Below are 17522 nucleotides of genomic sequence, written 5' to 3' on the forward strand. Positions count from 1 at the left end.
GGTTCCCTCCGGCTACTCCGGCTTCCTCCCGCCTCCAAAAACATGCACCTGGGGATAGGTTGATTGGCAACACTAAATGGTCCCTAGTGTGTGAATGTTGTCTGTCTATCAGTGTTGGCCCTGCGATGAGGTGGCGACTTGTCCAGGGTGTACCCAGCCTTCCACCCGAATGCAGCTGAGATAGGCTCCAGCACCCCCCCGCTACCCCAAATGGGACAAGCGGTAGAAAATGGATGGATGGTTTAGACTGCAAAATTGTTCAATTAAGGGAATGCAGTACATATGTAGGGTTGTCTCGATACCAATATTTTGGTATCGGTTCCAAAAAATATATTTTAATTCTTTTTGATATTTTTTTAAATAAAGGGGCCCACAAAAATGGCATTATTGACTTTATATTAACAAAACATGTTAGGGTACATTAAACATATGTTTTTTATTGCAATTATCTCCTTAAATAAAATAGTGAACATACTAGACAACTTGTCTTTTAGTAGTAAGTGAGTAACAAAAGCTCCTAATTAGTCTGCTTATGTATGCAGTAACATATTGTGTCATTCCCCATTCTATTATGTTGTCAAAATTATAAAGGACAAGCTGTAAAAACAGATTATTAATCCACTCGGTTGGTAGAGTGGCCGTGCCAGCAACTTGAGGGTTGCAGGTTCGATTCCCGCTTCCGCCATCCTAGTCACTGCCGTTGTGTCCTCGGGCAAGACACTTTACCCACCTGCTCCCAGTGCCACCCACGCTGGTTTAAATGTAACTTAGATATTGGGTTTCACCATGTAAAGCGCTTTGAGTCACTAGAGAAAAGCGCTATATAAATATAATTCACTTCACTTCACACTTGGTCATTTACTGTAAATATCTGCTTATTTTCCGTTTTAACATGTTCTATCTACACTTGTGTTAATATGTAATAATCACTTATTCTGTTGTTGTTTGGATACTTTACATTAGTTTTGGATGATACCACAAATTTAGGTATCGATCCGATACCAAGTAGTTTTTCAATTATTGTTGTGGATCATTAAAGTTTTTCTAAGTTAGTTAGAGGGTCATACATTAGTCATAAATTAAGTCCTCATGTGTCCAGCGACGTATTTCCTGAGTTTATAAACATAATTTTATGACGATAAAAAATATTGATATAATAATAGTAGTATTGACTGGATACGCTCTTGGACTTGGTATCATTACAGTGGATGTCAGGTGTGGCATTTGTTTACATTGTGATGCTGGTGAGCTATGTTATCCTCCTACGGTGTGTAGTGAAGCATGTTTCGCTATTCCTCGTCCTGCAGGGATGATACTTGTAAGAAACTTACTTTAATTGTCGCCACGGAGACCAGGATTAGTGATTTAGAAGTAGCTAAAACACTGCTGATTGCGGATGGACATTAGCCGTTAACTAGCGAGCCATGTCTTAAAGCACCTCTTCCTGAGGGCGTTTCGTTGTCATCACTTCACATTTATCCTTAGTTTTTAAGCCAAAATGCGTCCTTTCTCCCTTTTCTCTCTACACACTGTGTCTGCTTGTAAGTACTCTGTGATTGTGCACTGCCGAACATGCTCCTCTGCTTGTAAAATCAGCAATGTGACGGGAAAAAAAAATATGGCGAACCGGCAAACTTTCCAAACAGAGTACCGTTTTTGATTCATTAGTACCGTGATATTATACTAGTACCGGTATACCGTACAACCCTACTAGCTTGTGTGCTATTGTGTGCTTTGCTGTTGTGTAACTGCTATCTCCTAGTAGAATATAGTCTACCGTGTTTACATTTTGTAAATGACTTGACTTAAAAAGAAGAGAAGACCAATGTTGTGTGCTTGTTGGAGGACATTTAGATGTTAACGGGATTAGTTGTAACTGACATTTTACATGCAAGCGAATATAATCAGATACTTGCATATCCGTTTGGACCGATGTCAATGTCGGATCAAGACACCGCTAATAAATGTTACAGTTGAATCGACTTAAACAATGCAAAAACCTCAGAAGCAATGGATAAAATATGTCCTGTGAATAACAATTTTCATGAGCTTAACCCATGTGTGGGCGGGTCTGTGGGACCCGTTTTCATTTTCTATTAAAAGAAAAATGATACAATTAATGAATTTTTCAAACTGAGACTCACTGACTTTGGCTCATTTTTTGTGAAGAACATATACCAGAATACATATTTAATGACCACACGCTATGACCCCCATACACATTTTTATTACATATACACTAGACCCAGGGCTAATAGAAATGTACAAATTGATGTTCTTTTTACCACACCCACACACACACAGCATGCCTAGACAGGAGGAGGACAGAGTGTATGTACACACACAGTACATGAGAGGGTCAAATGTGCGAGAAAATGAGAGGAGACAGTGTTGACAAACAATGTTGCAACTCTGTGTAGGAACCGCAAGTGCAGAAACACAAAAGAAGAATCCCTGTGGGATGCAAAAACCGGCAGAGAAATTTTCCGTGCAAAGTTAATATTGTTGTTACTCAGACAGCGTTTGTGGGTGTGATGGACCCGTTGCATTTTGTGTCTTTTAATGGCTCACAATCAAACATTTTTATGTTAAAATACTGAACAGATGTTTACATTATCCCAATAAACATCTGGGACAGAGTGTAGGTACACAGAACATCAGAGGGTCAAATGTGCGAGAAAATGAGAGCAGACAGTGTTGACAAACAATGTTGCAACTCTGTGTAGGAACCGCAAGTGCAGAAACACAAAAGAAGAATCCCTGTGGGATGCAGAAACCGGCAGAAAATTTTTCCGTGCAAAGTTAATATTGTTGTTACTCAGCCAGCGTTTGTGGGTCTGATGGACCCGTTGCATTTTGTGGCTTTTAATGTCAAACAATCAACATTTTTATGTTAAAATACTGAACAGATGTTTACCTTATCCCTATAAACATCTGGGACAGAGTGTAGGTACACAGAACATCAGAGGGTCAAATGTGCGTGAAAATGAGAGCAGACAGTGTTGACAAACAATGTTGCAACCTTGTGTGGGAACCGCAGGTGCAGAAACCAAAAGAATATTCCCTGTGGGATGCAGAAACTGGCAGATAAATTGTCCGTGCGCATTAAAAGCCACAAAATGCAAGGGGTCCATCAGACCCACAAACGCTGGCTTAGTAACAACAAAATGAACATTACACAAGGGTTAAATAAGTCAGATACTCATCAATTTTAGATGCTGAGCTCTGGATAGGAGCGATCGTACTGTAAGTCACAGAATAGCAGCTTTGCTCCTAATGAATACTCAGGAGAACGTGACAAATGTGTCCTGTCGATAGTTGCCACCAGCAAATTATGGCCGGGAACTCCAAAGTGCAAACCGTACCATAAAAAAGTAAAGGCTTAGGGGTTGTTTCAAGCTGGGAATTGATCATGAAAAAATTGATTTCGTCATGTTTTAATGGAAAATGCCAGCAGGTTGCCATTGCGCTAAGCAACATAGAACACTGACTCTTAATGCATGTCTACTTTCTTCCCAAACCACTGGACTGTTTGATTCCCTTCTTTGTAAAATATATAATATAAAAGGAGCTCACAAAGTGGCCGCAAGTGAATAATTAAATGTTAAAGCTGTTGGAAAAAAAGACACTCTGCACAAATGCATGCTGGGTACCCTCTCTCTCAATTAATTTGAGGCAGCAGGCCCGCCGTTGACTTCTTGGACGTGGACTGTGTCCCCCCTGAATGTCACGCTTGTCAGACACTATCATGCAAAACTTGTTTTTCTTTGCTGGCGTCAGAGCAGGCCAAAGGACAAGCACAGACTCTCTTATAGAATTTACCCGTTATTGCTCCTTCGCCTGCACTCCTAACCCGACCCGGCCGACATCTGTCTACTCAAACCATCCTTGAGATTTTTCCCCCTTCTAATTAAGGACTCATTATGCAATAAAGTGGGCATCAAAGATGTGAACTGCTGTTCCGTATAACCTGTATGCCAGCGTTTTTCAACCACTTTGCCGAGTGTGCAGTGAGATACTGTCTATTTGGGTTAAAAATATTATTAACCAGCAATTATAGTCGGCAAATGATGTGTTGTTGTTGAGTGTCGGTGCTGTCTAGAGCCAGGCAGAGTGACCGTGCATTTTTGTTTGGGAAAAAAAGAGATACGGAAGTAAAATGCAGCACTATGTCATCAGTTTCTGATTTATTCAATTGTATAACAGTGCAAAATATTACTCATTGGTAGCGGTTACTTTTAGACCTCCACCCCAGATCACACCTCAATCCAACCCACTTCTCCAAAGTGGGCTGGCTCAGGTCGGAGGACAGAGTAAAACAACTTGCACTGAGCCTGGTCTATAAAATCCGCTACACCTCCTTGATATCGAAGTACATGTCAAACTACTTCGCCATAACCACAACACCAGGGGGAGCTCCACAAACCACGTTAAACCCAGATTTCGATCTAACAAAGGTCTTAACTCATTCTCTTTCTATGCCACATCAATGTGGAATGCACTCTCAACAGGTATAAAAGTAAGTGCATCTCTATATTCCTTCAAAACCGCTTTAAAACAACACCTCCAGGCAACTTCAACACTTTACTAATACCCTCCTCCATTCACATCCCATCTCCCCGGATTATAAACAACTCAGATGTACTTCTAATGTATATACTTGTTCTTATGCTATGTGAACTCACTATGTTCTCTGCTGGCTGTACATATCCTACTAAATAAGACCTACACTGTTTCAATGTCCACATTTCTCTGTTGATGCAATTGTTGATGACTGAAGTTCTGATATCAACCAAAGCTCCTCATCCCACCCCCCGGATTGTAAATAATGTAAATAATTCAATGTACATACTATGATGATTAACTTGTGTGATGACTGTATTATGTTGATAGTATATATTTGTACCATGAATTGATTAACGTGGACCCCGACTTAAACAAGTTGAAAAACTTATTGGGGTGTTACCATTTAGTGGTCAATTGTACGGAATATGTACTGTACTGTGCAATCTACTAATAAAAGTATCAATCAATCAAAGGTCTTTCTTGAACTTTTTGGAAAAAAAAGATATAAAAATAACTAAAAACTTGTTGAAAATAAACAAGAGATTCAATTAGAAATAGATATTCCTACACAGAAGTAATCATCAACTTAAAATGCCCTCTTTTGGAGATCCATCTGGATTCATGAACTTAATTCTAAACATTTCTTCACAAAATAAGAAATCTTTAACTTCAATATTAATGGAACATGTCCACAAAAAATCTAGCTGTCAACATTGTTGTATTTTTTTTCCACAGTTTATGAACCTACATTCATATTTTGTTGAAGTATTATTCAATAAATATATTTTTGAATTGTTGCTATTTTTAGAATATGTAAAAAAAAATCTCACGTACCCCTTGGCATACCTTCAAGTACCCCCAGGGGTACGCGTACCCCCATTTGAGAACCACTGGCTTACGGTACACCATTTGAAAACTATAGCAGGTTGTGCGAGCTTATGAAGGCAGCCCCGTTCATCCCAGGCAGGTGCGCTGATTACAAATCTCCTGCAGCCGTGCGGTGGTGCGCCCGCAGCCAAGAGGAAACGCCCGTGGCGTACTATATGCCCTGCGGCAATTCAAGGAAAAACGGTATGTGTAGAAATCTTTATTTATAATTGAATCACTTGTTTATTTTTCAACAAGTTTCTAGCTATTTTTATATATATTTTTTCCAAATAGTTCAAGAAAGACCACTACAAATTAGCAACATTTTGCACTGTTATACAATTTTATAAATCAGAAACTGATGACATAGTGCTGTATTTTACTTCTTTATCTCCTTTTTTTCAACCAAAAATGCTCTTGTTAGAGCAGGGGTCGGGAACCTTTTTTGCTGAGAGAGCCAAAAAGCCAAATATTTTAAACAGTATTTCCGTAAGAGCCATATTATATTTTTTTTTAACACTGAACACAACTAAACGCGTGCATTTTTAAGTAAGACCAACATTTCTAGACAATAATAGGTCTCTTATTCTTTGTCATTGTTATTATGAAGCTAACAGTGGAGGGGACGTGGCCTGCGGGCCTGCAGCGAAATAGGGTGTGCCAGGACCGGCCTCAAATTCAGCGACAAGTGTGTAGATGGCCCACCTGGGCCTTGTTATCTAATCACCTGTTGCTCTGTTATAAGCAGCAGCCAGGAGGAGAGACAGGGTTGGGGCTAGAGCCAGAGCGCGAGCGAGAACGAAAGAGGAAAAGACAATTGCTGGAAAGCAACTGAGAGACTTATTGAAAAATAAAACAATCAATCAATCAATCAATCAATGTTTATTTATATAGCCCCAAATCACAAATGTCTCAAAGGACTGCACAAATCATTACGACTACAACATCCTCGGAAGAACCCACAAAAGGGCAAGGAAAATTCACACCCAGTGGGCAGGGAGAATTCACATCCAGTGGGACGCCAGTGACAATGCTGACTATGAGAAACCTTGGAGAGGACCTCAGATGTGGGCAACCCCCCCCCCCTCTAGGGGACCGAAAGCAATGGATGTCGAGCGGGTCTAACATGATACTGTGAAAGTTCAATCCATAGTGGCTCCAACACAGCCGCGTGAGTTCAGTTCAAGCGGATCCAAGACAGCAGCGAGAGTCCCGTCCACAGGAAACCATCTCAAGCGGAGGCGGATCAGCAGCGTAGAGATGTCCCCAACCGATACAGGCGAGCGGTCCATCCTGGGTCTCGACTCTGGACAGCCAGTACTTCATCCATGGTCATCGGACCGGACCCCCTCCACAAGGGAGGGGGGGACATAGGAGAAAGAAAAGAAGCGGCAGATCAACTGGTCTAAAAAGGAGGTCTATTTAAAGGCTAGAGTATACAGAACCACTGGTCTATTGCATAAGTGTGTCTAACGCAGTGTCCGGTAGCTAGCCTTCTTGCAACTTATAATAAATGCAAACTTATTTATAGTCTGATTGCTTTATTGTGTGTGTGTGTGTGTGTGTGTGTGTGTGTGTGTGTGTGTGTGTGTGTGTGTGTGTGTGTGTGTGTGTGTTTCCCAGGCGACGCTTCAATACTGCATCGTCAAGCCCATCATGGCGGCCATCACCATCCTCCTGCAGGCCTACGGAAAATACCACGATGGAGATTTTAAGTGAGTATTCGTCTTACAATGCATATGAGGAGAGGTTACAGCTGGAGATGCTTGATAGATCACCAAGCTCCCCATCAGCTCTCGAGTCAAGTCCCATCCCGCCAGTGTCTTCTCTTTATATTCCCACTTAGTCCGTCTTTCTGCCAGCTGTGTTTACCTCTAAAAACTTCAGCCGTGTGAGCTCTGCGCCGCCCACCTCTTAACGCCAGTTTGAAAGATAGAAAGACTCTATGTTTAAGTGGAGAATGTCAGATTATTTTCTCCTAAACGGCGTGATGATTCACAGATTGTTTACTGAGCCTCAGAAGTAATTAGTCTCCACAGTTCTCAGAGAGGTCCTTTGGAACCCGGAAGGCAGGCTGACAATTAAATAAACACAAACGATTTGATCAGATGCAAGCAGGAATGAGTAATATGAACAGACTATTAGCTGCTTGGTGGAACACTAACAGCTGTGATGTGTGGCTGCAAATACTCGATGTCTCTACAAATACAACGATCCCTTATGAAGCGCTGATTGGATTTTTAAAATTAATTTCCCCAAAATGAAATAATAGGAATATAAAGAATCTGTTCCAGGGTCAAACTGTCGCTATCGTAGAGCTGTTTAAAACTGTACAGAGAATGTTGTATGGAACATTCCACAAAACATACATGCAAATTTGTTGTGTCAATTTATTTCAAAGGGGACAATGCAATTTCATAAAACACATGACTACACCTGGTTAAAAAAAAGGCAGAATTAGCCAGAAGGCTAGTTTTTATCTGTAGTCCCCTATTCATGACGTAAAAAAAGGCATTAAAATTACAATTTAAAAGAAAAAGAACAGAAAAAGAGAGGAAATGAATAAAATCACACAATACATATACAATATGATACAAAAATAAGATACAACATCTTAACATAGAATTTATTTTAGCATCAAAGCAGGCTCATCTTTTAGTGCTGGCAGCTGTAGGCGTTGATAACCAGAATCAGAAATACTTTAATAATCCCCGAGCGGAAATTAAGATTTTCAGCACAATCCCATTCAAGACCAGGCAAACATTACAGGGAGACAGAACAGGATCAAACATTACAGGGAGACTGAACAGGATCAAACATTACAGAGAGACGGAACAAGATCAAACATTACAGGGAGACGGAACAGGATCAAACATTACAGGGAGACAGAACAGGATCAAACATTAAAGGGACACAGAACAGGATCAAACATTACAGGGAGACAGAACAGGATTAAACATTACAGGGAGACAGAACAGGATCAAACATTACAGGGAGACAGAAGAGGATCAAACATTACAGGGAGACAGAACAGGACCAAACATTACAGGGAGACAGAACAGGATCAACCATTACAGGGAGACAGAACAGGATCAAACATTACAGGGAGAAAAAACAGGATCACACATTACAGGGAGGAAAAACAGGATCACACATTACAGGTAGAAAAAACAGGATCACACATTACAGGGAGACAGAACAAGATCAAACATTACAGGGAGACAGAAGAGGATCAAACATTAAAGGGACACAGAACAGGATCAAACATTACAGGAAGACAGAACAGGATCAAACATTACAGGGAGACAGAACATAATCAAACATTACAGGGAGACAGAACAGGATCAAGCATTAAAGGGACACAGCACAGAATCAAACATTAAAGGGAGACAGAACAGGATCAAACATTAAAGGGACATAGCACAGGATCAAACATTACAGGGAGACCGAACAGGATCAAACATTAAAGGGACACAGAACAGGATCAAACATTAAAGGGACACAGCACAGGATCAAACATTAAAGGGACACAGCACAGGATCAAACATTAAAGGGACACAGCACAGGATCAAAAATTAAAGGGAGACAGAACAGGATCAAACATTACAGGGAGACAGAACATGATCAAACATTACAGGGAGACAGAACATAATCAAACATTACAGGGAGACAGAACAGGATCAAGCATTAAAGGGACACAGCACAGGATCAAACATTAAAGGGAGACAGAACAGGATCAAACATTAAAGGGACATAGCACAGGATCAAACATTAAAGGGACACAGAACAGGATCAAACATTAAAGGGACACAGCACAGGATCAAACATTAAAGGGACACAGCACAGGATCAAACATTAAAGGGACACAGCACAGGATCAAACATTAAAGGGACACAGCACAGGATCAAACATTAAAGGGACACAGCACAGGATCAAACATTAAAGGGAGACAGAACAGGATCAAACATTACAGGGAGACAGAACAGGATCAAGCATTACTAAGAGACGAACAGGATCGCTGACGGGTTTGCTAACTTCTGGCGCCCCTTACAAAAAGGTGAGAAACAGGTCAACGCTGGGGGGGGTGAGAAAAAAATATTCATTGTAAGCCTGGGCCCCTGGAGAAGGGGTCCAGACTGAGGCCAAGGGGGGAGAAAAACTCCTAGTCATATCACACATAAGCATGTGTGTAAGAGGGAAACATCAAAGAACACAAAGGCCTTAAATTGACATTCAAAGGTTAGCAAATGATGTGACCAGAGGTGTTTTCTCCTTGTGTGCAGCGTGAACGGCGGCTACCTGTACATCACCATCATCTACAACTTCTCCGTCAGCCTGGCGCTCTACGCCCTCTTCCTCTTCTTCTTTGCCACCAGCGACCTCCTCCGGCCGTACGAGCCCGTGCTCAAGTTCCTCACCATCAAGTCCGTCATCTTCTTATCCTTCTGGCAAGGTAAGTTCCGGCCGCTCTGCATTTTTTTTTCCTTTTCGAGATGACATCGCACGTAACTGTCGGCGTCCTCCAGGAATGGTTCTCGCCATCCTGGAGCGCTGCGGCGTCATCCCCAAGGCGCTCTACATCGACGGACACGAGGTGGGCGCCGGCACCGTGGCGGCCGGCTGGCAGAACTTCATCATTTGCATCGAGATGTTCTTTGCCGCCATCGCCCTGCGATACGCCTTCACATGCACGGTGTACCAGGAGAAGAAGAACGACGTGCCAGGTGAGACGCGTCCTCCCTCTCTCTTATGCGTGAAATGGAATGTGTATGAATGTTAGAGTAGTCAGTGTACAGTTTGCATGGCAGTAAAGATGAACTATCCACTGAAAATGCAGCGACAGGAACATAATTCTCGAAATAACTTAACTCGCTATGCACTATGGTTGTAGGGCAGGGGTCACCAATGTCGCCCGTAGATAGATAGATAGATAGATAGATAGATAGATAGTACTTTATTTATTCCGTCAGGAGAGTTCCTTCGGGAAAATTACAATTTTCAGCACAATCCCATTCAAGATCAGACAAACATTACAGGGAGACAGAACAGGATCGCTGACGGGTCTGCCGGCTTCCAGCGCCCCTTACAAAAAAAGATGACATACGGATAAACCGGGGGGGGGGGGGGATGAAAAAAAAAAAAATAGAAGATTAAAATAAAATTAAAAAATCGGTCTTAGCCTAGGCCCTGGAGTGGGGGTGCAGACTGAGGCCAAGGGAAAAAAAAAAAAAAAAAAAAACAACAACAACTCATAGCCATAGTACACATCCCTCTTCCATGTGTGTAAGAGGGAAACATCAAAGAACACAGAGGACATTAAAGACATTAAAGCAGCAGATACAACCAGACACTTCTACATACAGCTATGAATAAAAAGTAAAATAAACATATCCACTGTGGTGGCCCGTAAGGACCAGATGAGTCGCCCGCTGGCCTGTTCTAAAAATAGCTCAAATAGCAGCACTTACCAGTGAGCTGCCTCTATTTTTTACATTGTATTTATTTACTAGCAAGCTGGTCTCGCTTTACTCAACATTTTTAATTCTAAGAGAGACAAAACTCAAATAGAATTTGAAAACCCAAGAAAATATTTTAAAGACTTTGTCTTCACTTGCTTAAAATAAATTCATTCATTTTTTTACTTTGCTTCTTATAACTTTCAGAAAGACAATTTTAGAGCAAAAATACAACCGTAAAAATGATTTTAGGATTTTTAAACACATTGTTTACCTTTTTAAATTCCTTCCTCTTCTTTCCTGACAATTTAAATCAATGTTCAAGTAATTTTTAAATTTTTTTATTTTAAAGAATAATAAATATCCATCCATCCATCCATCCATCATCTTCCGCTTATCCGAGGTCGGGTCGCGGGGGCAGCAGCCTAAGCAGGGAAGCCCAGACTTCCCTATCTCCAGCCACTTCGTCTAGCTCTTCCCGGGGGATCCCGAGGCGTTCCCAGGCCAGCCGGGAGACATAGTCTTCCCAACGTGTCCTGGGTCTTCCCCGAGGCCTCCTACCGGCTGGACGTGCCCTAAACACCTCACCAGGGAGGCGTTCGGGTGGCATCCTGACCAGATGCCCGAACCACCTCATCTGGCTCCTCTCCATGTGGAGGAGCAGCGAATAATAAATACATGTTAATTTAATTCTTCATTTTAGCTTCTGTTTTTTCGACGAATAATATTTGTGAAATATTTCTTCAAACTTATTATGATTAAAATTTTTAAAAAATATTCTGGAAAATCCAGAAAATCTGTAGAATTAAATTTAAATCGTATTTCAAAGTCTTTTGAATTTCTTTTAAATGTTTTGTTCTGGAAAATCTATAAGAAATAATGATTTTTCTTTGTTAGAAATATAGCTCGGTCCAATTTGTTATATATTCTAACAAAGTGCAGATTGGATTTTAACCTATTTAAAACATGTAATTAAAATTCTAAAATTAATCTTAATCAGGAAAAATTACTAATGATGTTCCAGAAATTCTTCTCTTCATTTTTTTCAGTTGAATTTTGACTTTTAAAGAGTCGAAATTGAAGATAAACTATGTTTCAAAATTAAATTTTCATTTTTTCCGTGTTTTCTCCTCTTTTAAACTGTTCAATTAAGTGTTTTTTTTCATCATTTATTCTCCACAAAAAAAACTTCCGTAAAGGAAAATAAATGTACGACGGAATGACAGACAGAAATACCTTTTTTTTTTTTATCTATATAGATTTATTTATTAAAGGTAAAATGAGCAAATTGGCTGTTTCTGGCAATTTACTTAAGTGTGTATCAAACTGGTAGCTCTTCGCATTAATCAGTACCTAAGAAGTAGCTCTTGCTTTCAAAGAGGTTGGTGACCCCTGTTGTACGGGATAGTACCGCGGTACTAATGAATCATATTCGGTACTATACCACCTCTAAAAAAGAACCGGTCATCCAACCAACATTTTAGAAGAGAAAGTAAGCAGATATTAACAGTAAATGGACAAGTAGATTAATAATTAATTTTTTACCGCTTGTCTTTTTTAATGTTGACAGAATAATAGGTGTATAAATGACACAATATGTTACTGCATAAGTCAGCAGACTAATTAAGAGCCTGTGTTTGTTTACTTACTACTAAAAGACAAGTTGTCTAGTATGTTCACTATTTTATTTAAGGACTAACTTGCAATAATAAACATATGTTTAATGTACCCGAAGATTTTTTTGTTGAAATAAAGCCAATAAAGCTATTTTTATTGTCCTCTTTATTTAGAAAAGTACCGAAAAGTATCAAAATACATTTTTGTCCCGATACCAACATATTGGTATCGGGACAACACTACTATGCACATGTGTTGCCAACTAGTCAAATAGTAATTGCTCTGTGGGTGTGGCCAAGGCAGCGTCAATATCCATCCATTCAACCATTTTATACCGCTTGTCTCTCTGTCATTGTATAGTTTGCAGAATTGCAATAATAATAATATTAATAGATTTTATTTGTAAAAAAAAAAAGCACTTTACGTTGAGCAAACAACCTCAAAGTGCCACAGTGTAAAACAAAAATAACGATACTAGTAATAAAAAGATAATAAAAATAAATAAAAACTAGAAACAGCCCAATAGCTAGAACCAGCATGCATGTCTATAAAAAGGCTTTTTTTTTTTAAAAAGATGGGTTTTTAAGCCTTTTTTAAAAGCATCCACAGTCTGAGGTGCCCTCAGGTGGTCAGGGAGAGCGTTTCACAGACTGGGAGCAGCGGAGCAGATGATATGTACTGTGTTTAAAAAGGCTAAACTAATGTGATACATATATTTAATGACAAATCTGCGTTTCTCGTTATTTGTATGAACTAGTGTTGTCCTGATACCAATATTTTGGTACTGGTACAAAAATGTATTTCGATACCTTTTCCGAACTTTTCTAAATAAAGCGGACCACAAAATGTTTTATTTTTTGGCTTTATTTTAACACAAATCTTAGGGTACATTAAACATATGTTTCTTATTGCAATTGTGTCCTTAAATAAAATAGTAAAAATGCAAGACAACTTGTTTTTTTTGTAAGTAAACAAACAAAGGCTCCTAAATAGTCTGCTGACATATGCAGTAACATTTTGTGTCTTTTATACACCTATTATTTTGTCAACATTTTTAAGGACAAGTGGTAGAAAATTAATTATTAATCTACTTGTTCATTTACTGTTAATATCTGCTTACTTTTTCTTTCAACATGTTCTATCTACACTTCTGTTAAAATGTAATAATCACTTATACTTCTGTTGTTTGGATGTTGTACATTAGTTTTGGATGATACCAAAAAAATTGGGCATCGGTCCGATACCAAGTCATTACAGGATCATACATTGGTCATATTCAAAGTCCTCATGTGTCCAGGGACATATTTCCTGAGTTTATAAACATAATATACATTTAATAAAAACAAAAGAAGATGTTGTGATGCCAAAAAATATTGATGTAACCATAGTAGTATCGACCAGATACGCTCCTGTACTTGGTATCATTACAGTGGATGTCAGGTGTAGATCCACCCATGGCGTTTGTTTACATTTTGACGCTGGTGAGCTAAGCTGTGTAGTGAAGCATGTTTAGCTATTCCTCGTCCTGCAGTGATAATAATACTTGTAAGAAACGTACTTTATTTGTCGCCATGGAGACCAGGATTAGTGATTTAGAAGTAGCTAAAACACTGCATACTTAGAATGGACGTTAGCCGCTTGCTAGTTAGCCACGTCTTAAAGCACCTCTTCCTGGGGGCGTTTCAGTGTTATAACTTCACCTTTATCGTTATTTTTTAAGCTAAAATGCATCCGTTCTCCTTTTTCTTTCCACACACTGTGTCTGCTTGTAAGTACTCTGTGTGTACAGTGGGGCAAAAAAAGTATTTAGTCAGCCACCGATTGTGCAAGTTCTCCCACTTAAAATGATGACAGAGGTCTGTAATTTTCATCATAGGTACACTTCAACTGTGAGAGACAGAATGTGAAAAAAAATCCAGGAATTCACATTGTAGGAATTTTAAAGAATTTATTTGGTGGAAAATAAGTATTTGGTCAACCATTGAAAGCGGTTTTGGCTCAAAATCTCACGATACATGGCCCCATTCATTCTTTCCTTAACACGGATCAATCGTCCTGTCCCCTTAGCAGAAAAACAGCCCCAAAGCATGATGTTTCCACCCCCATGCTTCACAGTAGGTATGGTGTTCTTGGGATGCAACTCAGTATTCTTCTTCCTCCAAACACGACGAGTTGAGTTTATAGCAAAAAGTTCTATTTTGATTTCATCTGACCACATGACATTCTCCCAATCCTCTGCTGTATCATCCATGTATCCATTTTGGTATAAACTCAACTCCTCGTGTTTGGAAGAAGAAGAATACTGAGTTGCATCCCAAGAACACCATACCTACTGCGAAGCATGGGGGTGGAAACATCATGCTTTGGAGCTGTTTTTCTGCTAAGGCAACAGGACAATTGATCCGTGTTAAGGAAAGAATGAATGGGGCCATGTATCGTGAGATTTTGAGCCAAAACCGCTTTGAATGGTTGACCAAATACTTATTTTCCACCAAATAAATTCTTTAAAATTCCTACAATGTGAATTCCTGGATTTTTTTTCCACATTCTGTCTCCCACAGTTGAAGTGTACCTATGATGAAAATTCCAGACCTCTGTCATCATTTTAATTGGGAGAACTTGCACATTTGGTAGCTGACTAAATACTTTTTTTTGCCCCACTGTATGCGCTGCCGAACATGCTCCTCTGCTGGTAAAAACCAACAATGACACGACGTGACGACGCTTCCTGTGGTCCTACAACGTTGACATCCTCTCTCCCCCCAGCCGAGAACATGCCGCCCATGCAGAGCATCTCCAGCGGTCTGAAGGAGACCATCAACCCGGGCGACATGGTCCAGGACGCCATCCACAACTTCTCCCCCGCCTACCAGCAGTACACCCAGCAGTCCATGCAGGAGGTGGTCCCGCCCTGCCCCAACGGGAAAGCCGGCGCCCTCAAGTCCCGCAAGCCGGACAAAGTCCTGTTGATCACCTCTGACGACGAGTTCTAGGACGCCGGGTGCAGGTGCGTGTGTCCTCGCCTCGAGCGCCTAGAGAAAACAAAGCTTCTCAGAGGACCAAAAAAAAAACAAAAAACTGTTGAATTAGTACTGACACAAGAGGTCTTAATGAACATTTATTTACAATAGTTTTGAACACATCAGTCAATCAAGGTTTCTCTGTCTTGGCTTTATTGTAAACACAGAAAAATACCTCGGTGGTTTCTGGCAAGCCAAACAAGCAAAGACTACCGGATGATGGCAAAGGCTTGGATCGCCATCTAGTGGACAGCATTTGCCATTTTTGACACATTTTGTTCTCAAATCATGGAGGAATTCCTTAAAAGACAAACTGGTTTTGGAGCAGGTACTTCAAACTGCAGCATGTTTTATGTCGACATCCAATCGACCCAACCCTTCAAAGGGGGAGTTGATTGGTCTTTTTCACTACTTTGAGTAGTCTAAATAAACAGCAGATTTTGTAGCATCTGCACTATTATTACCGCTATTTATAATTCAATTTTAATTATGCACTGAATTCATTGATGTATTCTAATATTAAAATGTTTTTTTGCATGGGGAAAAATGTCAAATGTAGTAACTTAAAGGCCTACTGAAATGAGATTTTCTTATTCAAACGGGGACAGCAGGTCCATTCTATGTGTCATACTTGATCATTTCGCGATATTGCCATATTTTTGCTGAAAGGATTTAGTAGAGAACATCGACGATAAAGTTGGCAACTTTTGGTCGCTAATAAAAAAGCCTTGCCTGTACCGGAAGTAGCAGACGATGTGCGCGTGACGTCACGGGTTGTGGAGCTCCTCACATCTGAACATTGTTTACAATCATGGCCACCAGCAGCGAGAGCGATTCGGACCGAGAAAGCGACGACTTCCCCATTAATTTGAGCGAGGATGAAAGATTCGTGGATGAGGAAAGTGAGAGTGAAGGACTACAAAAAAAAACTACACGGCAGAGCGATTCAGATGTTAATAGACACATTTACTAGGATAATTTTGGAAAATCCCTTATCTGCTTATTGTGTTACTAGTGTTTTAGTGAGATTATACTGTCGTACCTGTTCAACCTGAAAGTCGGAGGGGCGTGGTGCCCGCCAGTCTCTCCAAAGAAAGCCACGTTTCTCGACGAGGCGAAGGCAGCCGTTGGAGTCGGGCTGAGATTTTTCCCCCTTCTCCACGGTGGAAGCATCTGACAGGTGCAGGAGGAACGACGCAAGCTCTCCGCTCATGTCTACGGTAAAAGCCGACTTATTACCCCCATTTTCTCACCGAAACCTGCCGGTTGACATGTGGTAGGGAACCATGTTCCATAGTAAAGTTTCACCGTCATCTTTCGGGAATGTAAACAAGGAAACACCGGCTGTGTTTGTGTTGCTAAAGGCGGCCGCAATACACCACTTCCCACCTACAGCTTTCTTCTTTGACGTCTCCATTATTAATTGAACAAATTGCAAAAAGATTCAGCAACACAGATGTCCATAATACCGTGGAATTATGCGATGAAAAGAGACGACTTATAGCTGGGAACGGTGCTGGACCAAAATTTCCTCTACAATGCATGATACTTCCGAGCGAAATTTTAAAATTGTGATTTAGAAAACTAAACCGGCCGTTTTGGCATGTGTTGCAATGTTAATATTTCATCATTAATTTATAAACTATCAGACTGCGAGGTGGGTAGTAGTGGCTTTCAGTAGGCCTTTAAACACCTTTGTACATACAATTACAAATACCGTAGTGCTCATTTGTGCCAATGATCGCTGGTTTATTAAAAAGAGAGCAAAAAAAATGACCAGCATATGAGGTGTTTGGATTTGAATTCATGCAGAAATAAAAACGTGTGAGTGTGTGTGTGGCTGTTAAATTGAAGTGAGTCCATGTGTGCGACATTTCCAACAAGGAGGAAGCTTTATTTGCAAGTACAAAAAAAAAAAAGAAGACGCAGCAAGACTCATTGTCATGGAATAATTTAGAAGAGTGGAGGGCGGGGGGGAAATAAATCACTCATTCAT

General features: G+C 40.3%; 1 protein-coding gene across 2 annotated transcripts in view; it reads left to right on the forward strand.

Annotated features, from left to right (window-relative positions):
* tmem184a (transmembrane protein 184a) overlaps positions 1-17359 on the forward strand; it is a 51114-nt gene extending 33755 nt beyond the window's left edge. The window contains exons 6-10 of one of the 2 annotated variants that reach the window (XM_061905275.1): positions 7057-7148; positions 9717-9886; positions 9960-10157; positions 15273-15513; positions 15694-17359. In XM_061905275.1, coding sequence (XP_061761259.1) covers positions 7057-7148; positions 9717-9886; positions 9960-10157; positions 15273-15499 — 687 coding nt within the window. In that variant the 3' untranslated portion in view covers positions 15500-15513; positions 15694-17359. Of the gene's footprint in view, positions 1-7056; positions 7149-9716; positions 9887-9959; positions 10158-15272 lie in introns of both variants that reach the window. The other variant, XM_061905276.1, reaches the window with a different exon arrangement.
* The last annotated feature ends 163 nt before the right edge of the window (positions 17360-17522 follow it).

The sequence above is a fragment of the Nerophis ophidion genome, linkage group LG07 (assembly GCF_033978795.1).
Source record: "Nerophis ophidion isolate RoL-2023_Sa linkage group LG07, RoL_Noph_v1.0, whole genome shotgun sequence".
Taxonomy (NCBI): Eukaryota; Metazoa; Chordata; class Actinopteri; order Syngnathiformes; family Syngnathidae; genus Nerophis; species Nerophis ophidion.